Raw genomic sequence first — 16,329 nt, 5'->3', positions numbered from 1 at the left:
TCATATTCTGGTACGGGGGATGGGGGGGAGATTTGTATCTGACCCATAATTCACCCTTCGCTCTGTTCTGACCCGCAGATCTTAACCCGATGCCAACGGAAGAGATCGTCCAGATGTTTAATGAGCTGCGCAGCGATCTGGTCCTGCTCTATGAGCTCAAACAAGCGTTCTCCAACTGCGAGTATGAACTGCAAATGCTTCGCCATCGCTTCGAAGCCTTATCCAAAACTGGGGTCACCAGCACGCCGGTGGCAGCCGAGGGAACCAGCATAGAGGGCCAGGCCACCATCAGCACAGAGGACATCAAACTAGAGGGCAAAGATCCAATCATCGACGTTGTTGGCGCTCCACTGACTCCGAACTCGGTAAGTGATTCTCTGTGGGTTAGCAGAGAGCTGGCTGTGGACCGGATGGTCTCCGGCCATCTCTGTGATCCTGGGAGGTCATGACATCATTTCCGGCTATGGCAGATGTAAACGCCGCCATTTTTTGTTCTGGAAAGCATGAGATAATTTTTTTTAATTTTTTATTTTTTGAACTGATGCTTGCCAGGAAGAGGGGAGATCTCCATAAAGAGGACCTGTCATGCCTTATTTCTTTTACAGTGGGTGTTTGTGAGAGGAATAAAAGTGAACCTTTTTAAAAAAAAAAATTTTGGACAGTGTAAAAAAAAAAACAAAAAACAAAAAAACATTTATTTTTTTTAAGGTGCCCCCGTCCCTCGTGCTCATGCACAGAAGCAAGTGCATGCATAGGTTGTGCCCACATATGTAAATGGACTTTGCACCACACATGTGAGGTATCGCCACAAACGCTAAACTGGTAATTTTGTAAACATTTTTAACTACTTGCCGACCAGCCGCCGGAGTTGTACTTTTAAGGGGGTTAGGGATCTCACAAAGGGGTTGCAAAGGGCAATGTGGGAGACTGGAGGGGGTACTGCAGGGTCTGGGGGGTTACTGTGGGGCTTTGTTGGGGGCACTATGGGAGGTTGGAGGGTTCTGTATCAAGCTGGTGGGCGCAGTAAACCACTTTGGGAGGTTGGATGTTTCTGCAGCAAGCTGGGGGGCACTGCAGGGCACTATGGGAGGTTGAAGTGTTCTGCAGCAATCTGGGGGGTGTTGCGGGCCACTATGGGAGGTTGGATGGTTCTGTATTAAGTTGGAGGGGGGCGCTATGGGACATTGTGGGAGGTTGGATGGTTCTGTATCAAGCTGGGGGGTGCTGCAGGCCCTTATGGAAGGTTGGAGGGTTCTGCAGCAATCTGGGGGGCACTGTGGGCCACTATAGGAGGTTGGATGGTGCTGTATCAAGCTGGGGGGGGGGGCACTGCAGGGAATTATAGGAGGTTGGATGGTTCTGCAGCAAGCTGGGAGGCCCTGCATGCCACTATGGGAGGTTGGAGGGTTCTCCAGCAATCTGGTGGGTGCAGTAAACCACTTTGGGAGGTTATAGGGTTCTGTATCAAGCTGGGGGGGCACTGCGGACCACTCTGGGGGGTTGGATGGTTCTGTATCAAGCTGGGGGGGGCGCGCTGCAGGGCACTATGGGAGGTTGGAGGGTTCTGCAGCATGCTGGGGGCACTGTGGGCCACTATGGAAGGTTGGAGGGTTCTCCAGCATTCTGATGGGTGCAGTAAACTACTTTGGGAGGTTGTAGGGTTCTGTATCAAGCTGGGGGGGCACTGCGGGCCCCTATGGAGAATTGGATGGTTTGGTATCAAGCTGGGGGGCCCTGCGTGCCTCTATGGGAGGTTGGATAGTTTTTTATCAAGCTGGGGGGCACTGTGGGCCTCTATGGGAGGTTGGATGGTTTTGTATGAAGCTGGGGGGGGGGGCACTGTGGGCCTCTATGGGAGGTTGGATAGTTTTGTATCAAGCTGGGGGGCACTGGGCTTCTATGGGAGGTTGGATGGTTTTGTATGAAGCTGGGGGGGGGGCACTGTGGGCCTCTATGGGAGGTTGGATAGTTTTGTATCAAGCTGGGGGGCACTGTGGGCCTCTATGGGAGGTTGGATAGTTTTGTATCAAGCTGGGGGCACTGGGCTTCTATGGGAGGTTGGATGGTTCCGCAGCAAGCTAGGGAGTGCTGCAGGCTACTCTGAGAGGTTGGGTGGCATTACGGAATCTGCAAGGCACTGTGGGATGGTTGGGGGATCTGTAGGTAACTAGAGGGAGGCCGCAGCTTAACATGTTTTGTGGCCTATGCCGCTTCATCAGGAACCACATTGATGGTGGGCATGGGTACAACTCTTGGCAAACGCCAGCAGCGTCACATCCGCCACCACCCAGTCTGACCGGCTCTGGTTAACCGCAATCACTTGAAACTTGTAACAACCTTGTTCTTTTCTTTGCCGCCATTCCCTGAAAATCCCCAGCAGATAAGGAGAGTGACTGCGGAGCATTATCCGGCGTCTTCTATTTCTGATACATTGTAATATATGGAGCCGGGAGCCCACCTGGCCTGGGGCCACATAGGAAATAATCATTTCACCCCCCCCTCTAATCTGACTTCTATTTAATCCACATCTGGGGCTGGCAGCTCCTGAGCTCCCCGCTCTGTTTAGCTATACAATGCGGAGAGGTGTACTCAGATATATCGGGGCGATAACACGCCGCGCACTTTATAAAGAGATGCAGAATGTATTGTGATTTTACAAGAAGATTGAAAGCACCTTATCTGTCGTCTGCAGAGGTGACACGTTAATCTCGATGTTACCGGTTTTCTGCCCTTATCTCCATCCGGATAGAAGTGCGCCCCCCCCCGAAGGATTGTCCTCCCCGCTACTCTCCACCACCGTCCCCAACGTTGTCCTCCTCTAATTCCCGAATGTCACAGGAAGACTGATGGGAAATCGTGAATTCTGATGGAGTCCGGGGCCCGTCTCACCCCTCGGTTGGGTCGCTGATATAACGGGGCAGTGTTGTCTGCTAGGAGAAGAACCCCGTATTGATTGTGGCAAAGGTTTATACCTGGAGCCTTGCCCCCGGGGTGACCGCCTATAACTTGGCGTCCGTGTCATGTGATCAATATTTCCTTCAGGAGGGGAAAGGAATTCATTTACATGATAAGCAGGAGAAGTCCGCACTTCCAGCAGACGTCGGTCTACGGCCTCCTGTCACTTCATCGCGTGCGAGTTCTAAATAATATGAAAGACGCACCGATGACATCCGTAACGATCAAACGCAAAGTCCACCCTTTTATGTGAACTTTCAGGTTTGGGTGGATGTAAAATGTCACCCCCTCATAGTAATGGCTTGAAGTTTGAGGTCACTGATAATGTGAAAGTAGAATTTCTGTCTAGACCCCACTACTAACCTGTGTAAGACCCCCACACACACTATCAGATTTTCTGCAGATATTTGTCTTTAGATTTACCCAAACCATGTAGTGCGAGGGCCGGCCTGATTGTATACATTGAAAATCTTAAGGGTCGACCTCATATATTAGATGGTTTTGGTAAATCTGAAGACAAACATATGCAGAAAATCTAATAGTGTGTACGGGGTCTAAGAAAGAAAATCTAGGGGATCTAGGATGGAAAAGGACCTAGTAGATGATAGGCTCAGCAATGACATGCAATGCCAAGCTGCTGCTAACAAAGCAAACAGAATATTGGCATTAAAAATGGGATCAACTCCAGAGATAAAACAATAATTCTACCGCTCTACAAGACTCTGGTCCGGCCGCACCTGGAGTATGCTGTCCAGTTCTGGGCACCAGTCCTCAGGAAGGATGTACTGGAAATGGAGCGAGTACAAAGAAGGGCAACAAAGCTAATAAAGGGTCTGGAGGATCTTAGTTATGAGGAAAGGTTGTGAGCTCTGAACTTATTCTCTCTGGAGAAGAGACGCTTGAGAGGGGATATGATTTCAATATACAAATACTGTACTGGTGACCCCACAATATACAAATACCGGACTGGTGACCCCACAATATATAAATACCGGACTGGTGACCCCACAGTAGATAAATACCGGACTGGTGACCCCACGATATATAAATACCGGACTGGTGACCCCACAATATATAAATACCGGACTGGTGACCCCACAATAGATAAATACCGGACTGGTGACCCCACAATAGATAAATACCGGACTGGTGACCCCACAATATATAAATACCGGACTGGTGACCCCACAATATATAAATACCGGACTGGTGACCCCACAATAGATAAATACCGGACTGGTGACCCCACAATAGATAAATACCGGACTGGTGACCCCACAATATATAAATACCGGACTGGTGACCCCACAGTAGATAAATACCGGACTGGTGACCCCACGATATATAAATACCGGACTGGTGACCCCACAATATATAAATACCGGACTGGTGACCCCACAGGGAGAAAAATTTCCACGGAAGGGAGTTTAATAAGACTCGTGGCCACTCATTAAAATTAGCTTATTTTTTATCATTTTTTTTTTCACAGAAGTAGAACTTTCTTTTGGTGGTATTTAATCGCCACTGGGTTTTATTTTTTACAAAAGAAAGAAAAAAGACCGAAAATTTTGAAAAAAAAAAAATTCTTAGTTTCTGTCAGTAAATTTTGTAAATAAGAAGTAATTTTCCCCCCTCACCGATGGGCACTGATGAGGAGGCACTAATATGCCACAATGATGGGCTGCACTGATGGGCATCACTGATGGGCACTGGGGTCACTGATGGGCACTGGGGTCACTGATGGACAGTGATTGGCGTCACTGATTGGCGTCACTGATTGATGTCACTGATGGTCACTGATTGATGTCACTGATGGTCACTGATTGATGTCACTGATGGTCACTGATTGGTGTCATTGATGGTCACTGATTGATGTCACTGATGGTCACTGATTGATGTCACTGATGGTCACTGATTGGCGTCACTGATGGTCACTGATTGGCGTCACTGATGGTCACTGATTGGCGTCACTGATGGGCACCGTTGGGGATTTACCGTAATTGGGGCACTGATGATCATTGCCCTGGTTATCTGTCCTGGGCTCCCCTGTGAGGAGATGCCGCTGATCACTGCTCACCAAACACTCCGTCAGTGTGAGGTGAGGAGAGCTGATAAACGACACTTCCATCGTTACATGTGATCGGATGTAATTTGACGTGTCATCGCCTCTTTACCGAGGTCACTCCATGGCGTTGTCCCAGAAAGAGAGCCGCATCGCTCCACTGTCATTTGATGTTGGGCGGGCCGGAAGTAGGTAATTTACAAGATCCCTTCTCTTTCTGTATATGGATGATGGCGCTGTAAGATCGGGCCTTTTCTGGCACATTTTGTTTACATTTTACGTCTTAGAATAAGAGGGAGGTGAGGGAGGTGAAGCCTCCATCAATCTACATGTAATATCCCGCCCACCCCCATTGTGTTTAGCTGTTTATTGAGCATGGAGGAGGAGGGAGGGAGTGGCCTGTCATTGTGTACACGCCCACATGTGTGAATCTATAGTCACATTGGCTGCTCAGATGTGATGGGGAGGAAATGCTCAGCATAGAAACTCACTGAGAACTGAGCATGTGCAGAGCTGCCACCACAGCTGCAAAATCCCCAACTGCAACGGGCAAATGGACAGGAGGGGGAGATAGAGAGCAGCGGGATCAACCAGGTTTTTTTGCAGAATACAGAAAAGGGATCTCAGTGACAGAGTATGACTGACACCGTTTATTTAGCGGGCCAGCGATTCGATTATGCACCCCTTGCCCTACACTGGACCAGCAGCCAACCCTTGCGGTGCTGGCCCAGCCGCACTGCAGGGGAGAACGTCTTCGTTTTCCTCGAGTTCAAGCTTTAAAATGAAGATCGTAATCTCCGCTGATTATTCGCTGTCTGATTTTCTAGAAGATTGTTTTGCTACATTGTTTCATTATCTCCTGATTCTCTTCAATCTCCTTTCAAGATTTTGTTACTTTCTTTGTGTTTTCTGTGTGGATGGAGCAGACAGTTAGCAGCTGCCTCTACCGGTCATATGACCCGGGGGGGGGGGGGGTGCCGTACGGTTATAAAATACATAAAGTCATTTCCTATCTCTGTGTGCCGTAGAGATCGCCGTGTTCTCGTAGGACGCCCAGGAGAGACGCCGTACCTGCACCCGGATCCTCGGCGGCACATCGAGCAGCGCGGCGCCTTCATGGTTAACCTGACCTGAGCTTTGACATACTTCAAAAAAAGCATAATCAACTTAATTTACTGCAAGGCAAATTCATTACCTAAAGGAGGCGCTCCGTTAAATACAGCGCTGACCTTTCCTGGCTGATTACACAAAGACGACACAATTAGATTAGTCCAAGACAAAAGGTCAGGCGCATTCACACTGTGGCCGTTTTTACACTACCTTGGAAGAGAAATCCGACTGGGGACCCGCAGGGGAAAATGGGGGGCGGCAGAGAAAGAGCCCCCCCCCCTCCCCCAACTCCCTGCACCAGCCATAGGGTGAGATCCGGCTCAGTGCAAAGATGGTCTCTGGGTTTCCTATAAGGATCCCCTCCCTCCCCCCACATTTCTTACATTGTTATCCGTTTGGAAGAACTTCCTCGCCTGGCTTCACCTCCGTGTCTATAGGGAATTTCCACACCTGGCTCACCTCCGTGTCTATAGGGAATTTCCTCGCCTGGCTTCACCTCCGTATCTATAGGGAATTTCCTCTCCTGGCTCACCTCCGTGTCTATAGGGAATTTCCTCGCCTGGCTCACCTCCGTGTCTATAGGGAATTTCCTCTCCTGGCTCACCTCCGTGTCTATAATGAATTTCCTTGCCTGGCTCACCTCCGTGTCTATAGGGAATTTCCACACCTGGCTCACCTCCGTGTCTATAGGGAATTTCCACACCTGGCTCACCTCCGTGTCTATAGGGAATTTCCACACCTGGCTCACCTCCGTGTCTATAGGGAATTTCCTCGCCTGGCTTCACCTCCGTGTCTATAATGAATTTCCTTGCCTGGCTCACCTCCGTGTCTATAGGGAATTTCCTCGCCTGGCTTCACCTCCGTGTCTATAGGGAATTTCCACACCTGGCTCACCTCCGTGTCTATAGGGAATTTCCACACCTGGCTCACCTCCGTGTCTATAGGGAATTTCCTCGCCTGGCTTCACCTCCGTGTCTATAGGGAATTTCCTCGCCTGGCTTCACCTCCGTGTCTATAGGGAATTTCCTCTCCTGGCTTCACCTCCGTGTCTATAATGAATTTCCACACCTGGCTCACCTCCGTGTCTATAGGGAATTTCCTCGCCTGGCTTCACCTCCGTGTCTATAGGGAATTTCCACACCTGGCTCACCTCCGTGTCTATAGGGAATTTCCACACCTGGCTCACCTCTGTGTCTATAGGGAATTTCCACACCTGGCTCACCTCCGTGTCTATAGGGAATTTCCACACCTGGCTCACCTCCGTGTCTATAGGGAATTTCCACACCTGGCTCACCTCCGTGTCTATAGGGAATTTCCTCGCCTGGCTCACCTCCGTGTCTATAGGGAATTTCCTCGCCTGGCTTCACCTCCGTGTCTATAGGGAATTTCCTCGCCTGGCTTCACCTCCGTGTCTATAGGGAATTTCCTCGCCTGGCTTCACCTCCGTGTCTATAGGGAATTTCCTCGCCTGGCTTCACCTCCGTGTCTATAGGGAATTTCCTCGCCTGGCTTCACCTCCGTGTCTATAGGGAATTTCCTCGCCTGGCTTCACCTCCGTATCTATAATGAATTTCCTCGCCTGGCTTCACCTCCGTGTCTATAGGGAATTTCCTCTCCTGGCTCACCTCCGTGTCTATAGGGAATTTCCTCGCCTGGCTTCACCTCCGTGTCTATAGGGAATTTCCTCGCCTGGCTCACCTCCCGTGTCTATAGGGAATTTCCTCGCCTGGCTTCACCTCCGTATCTATAATGAATTTCCTCGCCTGGCTTCACCTCCGTGTCTATAGGGAATTTCCTCTCCTGGCTCACCTCCGTGTCTATAGGGAATTTCCTCGCCTGGCTTCACCTCCGTATCTATAGGGAATTTCCTCGCCTGGCTTCACCTCCGTATCTATAGGGAATTTCCTCGCCTGGCTTCACCTCCGTATCTATAGGGAATTTCCTCGCCTGGCTTCACCTCCATGTCTATAGGGAATTTCCTCGCCTGGCTTCACCTCCGTGTCTATAGGGAATTTCCTCGCCTGGCTTCACCTCCGTATCTATAGGGAATTTCCTTGCCTGGCTCAATTTCTGAGTTTTCGTTTTCACCAAAATTCCTGCAAAAGTTTTGCCACTTCAGCCAAATGCATTGGCATTAGTTGGAAAAGGAAATATTAGGGTTGGAATTTGGGGGGTTTTAAGTCTCCCCCTATACATTCCCATTGATGCCCCACCGTGATGGGCTGCCTCGTATTGAACCTCACCCAATGGCAATCCCTGCTTTGATCCTCCTGCCTTCGAGTAGTGAAACTCACCCTACTGGTGATGCCTGCTCTGATCCTCCTGCCTCCTCCTAGTGAACCTCACCCCTCCTGGTGATGCCAAAATGCCTATTGGCACCCCAACATGATGAGCTGCCTCACTGGCCAATAGAAATACGCAGAAGCAGAAAGAGCTGTGCCAAACTTTGACACTTCAGCCAAACACATTCGTGTCACTTGAGAAGGAGACACAAAGGTGGTTTTTGTTGGTCTTCAAGAGTGCAGCCTTGCCTATAAATTCCTATACGCACCGCACCATGACAGGCTGCCTAACTGGCCATAGGAAATACGCAGCAAGCATAAAGGGGTGGACATTCTTTGACCTTAGCACAAAGTGCTGGCCAAAATTTTGGCAAGTAGGCCAAAAGTATAAGCATCAATTGGAAAGAAGACATTAAGGTGGTTTTTGGTGTGTTTTTTTTTTTTATAAGGTAGAAATGAACTCACCACTAACTCCCTCTTCCACAAAATTCCTATTTGCAAACTAACATGAAAACTGCCCCACTGGCCAGTAGAAATACACAGCAAGCAGAAAGGGGCAGGCAGTCTTTGGCCTTGGCAGAAAGAGCTGAGCAAAATTTTGAAGCATGTTGGTGTCAATTGAGGAGAAATTAAGGTGGACTTTGGTCTTTAAAAGTGCAGTGGGCTTACCACTACCTCCTGCATCCCCCCCCCTCTCTCTTCCCTAAAAATTCCTATTGGCACCTCCACATGATGGGCTGCCTTATTGGCCAATAGAAATATGCAGCAAGCCTAAAGCGTTGGACGGCCTATGGCCATAGCAGAAAGTGCTGGGCAAAATTTTGACACATAGGCCGAATGCATTAGTGTACAGTGAAGGTGTTTTTTAATAAGGGTGTAGTGAGCTCACCACTAACTCCCCCCCCCCCCCCCCCCCCAAATTTTTGTTTTCACTCCAGGAATGAGAGGTCCCTCGGATGCGTTCCGCCCCCCTAGTGGGCTTAATCGTTGAGGCAGTCAGTGGTTAAGCCCACTAGGGGGCGAAACGTGTATGGTTTATCTTGGTCACAGGTTCAGATAAAGTAACAAAATAGGGGGCAGATGTGTCTTTTTTTTTTTTTTAAATATATTGTTTGTTTTGGCATCACCAGAGGGGTGAGGTTCACTAGGAGGAGGCAGAAGGGTCAGAGCAGGCATGACCAATGGGGTTAGGTTCACTAGGAGGAGGCAGGAGGGTCAGAGCAGGTATCACCAATAGGGTGAGGTTCACTACGTGAAGGTAGGAGGGTCAGAGCAGGCATCACAAATCAGGTGAGGTTCACTGGGAGAAGGCAGGAGGGTCAGAGCAGGCATCACTTATGAGGTGAGGTTCACTAAAAGGAGGCAGGAGGGCCAGAGCAAAGGTTGCCATTGGGTGAGGTTCACTACGTGGAGGCAGGAGGGCCAGAGCAGGCATCACTAATGAGGTGAGGTTCACTATGAGGAGGCAGGAGGGTCAGAGAAGGCATTGCCAGTGGAGTGAGGTTCACTACGAGGAGGCAGAAGGGTCAGAGCAGGGATTACCATTGGGTGAGGTTTACTACGAGAAGGCAGTGAGGGTCAGAGCAGGCATTGCCAGTGGAGTGAGGTTCACTACAATGGCAGAACGGTCAGAGCAGGCATCACCAATGTGGTGAGATTCACTACGAGGAGGCAGGAGGGTCAGAGCAGGGATTACCATTGGGCGAAGTTCACTACGTGAAGGCAGGAGGGTCAGAGCAGGCATCACCAATGAGGTGCGGTTCACTACGAGGCGGCAGGAGGGTCATAGCAGGGAGTTCCATTGGGTGAGGTTCACTACGAAGGAGAGAGAAGGGTCAGAGTAGGTATCACCAATGGGGATGAGTTTCACTACGAGAAGGCCGGGTGGTGGCACAAAATTAGTAGAATTGCAGTTTCTGCAGTGTGTTGTCGCCCTCCTTTTGTTCTGCAGCGGGGTGGGGGGGTAGGGGCATCACAAGTCTTGTGCGTATCTTTTAGCCAATAAAACGGCCTCTTTTATGTGCGTTTTTAGCTGTTTGGCTAGAATTGCCCTTTAAGCTGCCGTATAGTTGATTTGCTCTCCCGTTGAGCGATGAGGTGTCAGTCGGCAGCTGGAATAAAACACAGCCGGAATCCCTATTAATCAGCGCGTTGGCCCCCGTGTTGGTAATTAAGGGGATTCTAGGCGATCTCCTTGTTACAACAGCGATCTTTGTGTGTGTTGCGTCTTCCTCCCACAATGCTTTGCAGAGAGTGGGGGTAACGCGCCAGCTCTGTCCCCTCTTCTTCTACCTCTCTTCTGGATCCCCCTGAGCCGCGGTGACCCCTCCAGGGAGACGGAAGGTCTCGCAGAGACAAAGCCCATCTCCGAGCAAATTAGTTCCATGTCGAACTTCGTCCAGCTACTCTAGATTAGACCGCCGTTTGATTCCCTAAACTCGTACTCCAGTCATCCGTCCCTAATGAGTTGCCTGTCCCAGAATGCCTCACACCGCAGGCCTTTTGTTCCCGCTCTCAGAAGTCAGCCCACTAATGGGCACAAGAAAAAGACCCGGGTCTATGAAGTCGGCGTTTGCGAGTCAGAATTAGACGACTTTTAAGCTGCCTCCGTCGGCTCCCCCGCTGGCTCTGTGGGGTTTTTTTTTTTTTTTTTTTTTTTCCCCGAGACCATTTCAAACCAACGAGTTACATTGTTAAGATCAGTCACAAATCTTTCATTTCCAGATGGAGTCGGAATGTTTGAATAAAAAAAAAAAAAAAAAAAAAACCTTACAAAATCTGAATTGTGGCACGCAGGAACGCGGTCCGCATTACCGATGTGCTACAAAGATCTGCCAAGTAACCGCCCGACCTCTGACCGCGCCGGAGTCACAATTCACAGAATTCCATGGGAAAGACATTAATTAGACAGGTAATGGGTCAAAATGAATCCCTTGCGGGTTACTGAACTTGTGACAGTGAAGCCAGACCCACGCACCCCCCCACCAACAGTGGCCAGCAGGAGGCGCTGTGTCCGTGTCGTGTTTTTTTTTTTTTTTTTTTTTTTTTTTTAATGAGAATCCATAAACTCAACTTCACAAATTTTTAATTACTCCGTCAATTTCCCATTCAGGCCGGAGCACAAGGGGGGACCGGCTAATGTCGGGTAATAGGCCGATTCCCTGCAGCAGGCTTCCATGGGGGGGGATGTCAGACGTCTCCTCATTTAGCCGAGGGGGGTTCATGCAAAACTCCAAACCGGGAGATAAATTTGATCAGCTGACACCTATGAAAAATGAATCTGATATTCTCAGAGAATGAAGATGTGGAAAGACGCGGAGGAACGCTAATTTTCTTTAATTTCTTCGTATTATCCTGTTTAATGAGCGGATGAAGAATGGAGATTTTCGAAGGGTAACGCCGTCCCCCATTGCCTCCCCCCGTGGCACAGTCAAGTGGTTTTTTTGGTTTTGTACGGCGGCCGGAGAGAAGTTTCCAGAGTCTTGTGGAATTGTGAAGTGGAGAGACAGACGAAGGACAGCTGAGGGGAGATTCAATCCTGGAAGGAGGTGGAAGTCATCCCGATTTTACCGGGACGCAGAAGATCCGAGAGGAGCAAGATGAGAGACTCATAGACTAGACGTCTGCACTGCCCAAAAATTCTGTTTGTTTCCGTTTTCATTCGTTTTTTGTTCTTTTCGTGAATTCGTAAATCTGAAAATTAGAAAATAAGAAAGAAAATCCAAAAATTCTAAATAATAAAGAACTGTTAAATTATAGGTATTGGAATTTCCTTTCAAATTTGGCTGTTAGTGAACGTAAAGAATACAAATGCCACATCTAAACAAATGGAACGGAACAAACTAATAATAAATAATAATAAAAAAGTAATTTGTTTCGTTCCACTTGTTTAGGTGCGGCATTCGTTATTTCTGATAGTGAACGTAACGAATACGAATTTACCCGAAGTTGGGAATTATCAGAAATAACGAATTGAATGTAACAAATTACTTTTTATTATTATTAATTAGTTCCATTCCATTTGTTGTTTAGATGCGGCATTCGTTATTTCGGATAATTCGTAACTTTGGATAAATTTGTATTCGTTACGTTCACTAACATCCAAATTTGAAAGAAAATTCCGAAACCTAAAATTTAATAGTTTAGTAATAGTTATTATTAGTTATTTCAAAATTTCCGGATTTAAATTTTTTGGAACTTTTGGATTTTCATTCTTATCTTTTAGATTTTTCGAATTTCCAAAATTTAGAATTTTCGAATTTCCGAATATTCAGAAAATTTCCTTTAAGTGGGTTTTCGTTTGAATATTTTCGAATTAATTAATTTTGTTGAAATTCATTAACCGCTTCACGACCGCCTCACGCAGATATACTGCGGCAGAAGGGCACGTACAGGCAGATTAACGTACCTGTACATTGCCCTTTAAGAGGCGGCTTGCAGGCGCGCGCGCCCGCCGGGAGCTCCGTGATTGTGGGTCCCGCGGACTCTATGTCCCTGGGGATACCCGCGTTCGTCTCACGGAGAGGAAGAACGGGGAAATGCCGATGTAAACAAGCATCTCCCCGTTCTGTCTAGTGACACTGATCGCAGCTCTCCCTGTAATCGGAAGCGGTGATCAGTGTCGTGTCACACATAGCGCCCCCCCCCCCCTCACTCCCTAGGACACACTTAACCCCTACAGCGCCACCTAGTGGTAACATCTTCACTGCCAGGCACATTTACACAGTAATAAATGCATTTTTAATCGCACTGATCGCTGTATAAATGTGAATGGTCCCAAAATAGCGCCAAAAAATGTCCAATCTGTCCGCCATAATGTCGCAGACATGATAAAAATCACTGATCGCCGCCATTACTAGTAAAAAAAAATATTAATAAAAATGTCATAAAACTATCCCGTATTTTGTAGACGCTATAATTTTTGCTCAAACCAATCAATAAACGCTTATTGCGATTTTTTTTTTTTTTTTTTTTTTTTTTTTTTTTTTACCAAAAATATATAGAAGAAGAATACGTATCGGCCTAAACTGAGGAAAAAAATGGGTTTTTTTTTATATTTTTTGGGGATATTTATTATAGCAAAAAGTAAAAAATATTGCTTTTTTTTTTTTTTCAAAATTGACGCTGTTTTTTTGTTTATAGCGCAAAAGATAAAAACCGCAGAGGTGATCAAATACCACCAAAAGAAAGCTCTATTTCTGGGGAAAAAAAGGACTGTTTGTTTGGGAGCCACGTCGCAGGACCGCGCAATTGTCAGTTAAAGCGACGCAGTGCCGAATCGCAAAAAGTGCTCTGGTCTTTGGACAGCCCAGTCCGGGGCTGAAGTGGTTAAACGAATTGCACATGTCTATTCTAGACACAGGAAGTCAGATACTGTTGAGTCATACTGCCACCTACAGGAGGATTGTACACTGGCCAACAACAAAAAAATCTGTAGACCAGCCCAGATAACTCCTCCGCTTCCTCCCAGCATGCCTCAGTTTTTTGCTAGTGTCCTAGGAGAATGGACATCCTTTTCTCTGCTCCAGTGAGAGAGAGTCTATCCTAATTTTTTTTTTTTTTTTACCCTAAAGGTACGGAAATCTTCAAACAAGTGCAAAGCACGCAAACATCCCTCTAGGACAGGGATCTTCAAACTACGGCCTTCCAGCTGTTGCGGAACTTCACATCCCATGAGGCATTGTAAAACTCTAACATTCACAGACATGACTTGGCATTATGGAAATTGTAGTTCCTGAACAACTGGAGGGCCGTAGTTTGAAGACCCCCTGCTCTAGGGGTACCTGGGAAAAAAAAAACTCAAAGTATAGATATCAAAATGGGTGGCAGACCAAAAAGTAAGAGTCCAAAATGCCTTTAAAGGATCCACTTTAAAGCCAGTTGTCCCATTTTGGGACCAGGCAAGACGACGCGTTTTGAATGATATAAAGTCCAAGGTTTATAATGACATCAAATGTGAATGTTGAATCTGTATTTTCATTTTCGGTTCTTCTCCACGATAACGCTGATCTTTTGTTTTCCCGCACACACAGCGGAAGCGCCGGGAATCTGCGTCCAGCTCCTCCTCGGTGAAGAAGATGAAGAAGCCTTGAGGGACTTGGCAAGATGGCCAGCGAGGAAGTTTGGGCCGGCTCCAGCGTCTCTCCGCCTGGCGGACCCCTGCCAGAGGGGGTGCGCTGACATTCTAGATGGTTTTTAACTTGTGTATATATTTTTTACATCTGCTGTTAGCGAGGCAAATGCCGTAAAAATTGTCCCCGTGTTCCCCGCTGTATGGACTGCGAATAGAATCTCCGGACGCTTCCGGTAGACGCATTAAAGGAAGTTTAATTTTTTGTTACACGACTGGAAATGTTCTGTGTGATTGGGATGGAAAGCGGGATGAATGGCGCCAGATCCCCTTTATTTTATATCGTTATTCTCATCCAATAGTATGGCGGGCGAGGAGATAGAGAGAATCTGAACGTTGGGCTGCCAGCTTCTACACACCAAACACTTTCCACCATCACCTGGGGCTGTGATGGGGGAGGAGAGAATACACAACTCTGATATACTAAATACAAGTTTATTCCAATGACCAATAAAGAGGAGGGGGGTGACCAGGGGGGATGGAAATTTGGGGGGAGGGGTGGGAATGCACTTGACCACCAATGTAAGGAACATTCTTCTCACTGATCACCAATGTAAGGAACATTCTTCTCACTGATCACCAATGTAAGGGACATTCTTCTCACTGATCACCAATGTAAGGAACATTCTTCTCACTGATCACCAATGTAAGGAACATTCTTCTCACTGATCACCAATGTAAGGAACATTCTTCCCACTGATCACCAATGTAAGGAACATTCTTCTCACTGATCACCAATGTAAGGAACATTCTTCTCACTGATCACCAATGTAAGGGACATTCTTCTCACTGATCACCAATGTAAGGAACATTCTTCTCACTGATCACCAATGTAAGGGACATTCTTCTCACTGATCACCAATGTAAGGAACATTCTTCTCACTGATCACCAATGTAAGGGACATTCTTCTCACTGATCACCAATGTAAGGAACATTCTTCTCACTGATCACCAATGTAAGGAACATTCTTCCCACTGATCACCAATGTAAGGAGAATTCTTCTCACTGATCACCAATGTAAGGAACATTCTTCTCACTGATCACCAATGTAAGGAACATTCTTCTCACTGATCACCAATGTAAGGAACATTCTTCTCACTGATCACCAATGTAAGGAACATTCTTCTCACTGATCACCAATGTAAGGAACATTCTTCTCACTGATCACCAATGTAAGAGACATTCTTCTCACTGATCACCAATGTAAGGAACATTCTTCCCACTGATCACCAATGTAAGGAACATTCTTCTCACTGATCACCAATGTAAGGAACATTCTTCTCACTGATCACCAATGTAAGAGACATTCTTCTCACTGATCACCAATGTAAGGAACATTCTTCCCACTGATCACCAATGTAAGGAACATTCTTCTCACTGATCACCAATGTAAGAGACATTCTTCTCACTGATCACCAATGTAAGGAACATTCTTCTCACTGATCACCAATGTAAGAGACATTCTTCTCACTGATCACCAATGTAAGGAACATTCTTCCCACTGATCACCAATGTAAGGAACATTCTTCTCACTGATCACCAATGTAAGGAACATTCTTCTCACTGATCACCAATGTAAGGAACATTCTTCCCACTGATCACCAATGTAAGGAACATTCTTCTCACTGATCACCAATGTAAGGAACATTCTTCTCACTGATCACCAATGTAAGGAACATTCTTCTCACTGACCACCAATGTAAGGAACATTCTTCTCACTGATCACCAATGTAAGGGACATTCTTCTCACTGATCACCAATGTAAGGAACATTCTTCTCACTGATCACC

General features: G+C 47.1%; 1 protein-coding gene across 1 annotated transcript in view; it reads left to right on the top strand.

Annotated features, from left to right (window-relative positions):
- The window catches only part of DMAP1 (DNA methyltransferase 1 associated protein 1), a gene marked incomplete in the record, with an annotated part of 87,469 nt that extends 72,720 nt beyond the window's left edge, over window positions 1–14,749 (top strand). The window contains 2 exon segments of the mRNA XM_073593984.1: window positions 79–365; window positions 14,442–14,749. Coding sequence (XP_073450085.1) covers window positions 79–365; window positions 14,442–14,501 — 347 coding nt within the window.
- Window positions 14,750–16,329: the final 1,580 nt, after the last annotated feature.

Source organism: Aquarana catesbeiana, linkage group LG07 (genome assembly GCF_042186555.1).
Source record: "Aquarana catesbeiana isolate 2022-GZ linkage group LG07, ASM4218655v1, whole genome shotgun sequence".
In the NCBI taxonomy this organism is placed as follows: domain Eukaryota; kingdom Metazoa; phylum Chordata; class Amphibia; order Anura; family Ranidae; genus Aquarana; species Aquarana catesbeiana.
Note: the sequence above shows the minus strand (reverse complement) of the source record. Positions and strands in the feature narration are given on the sequence as shown.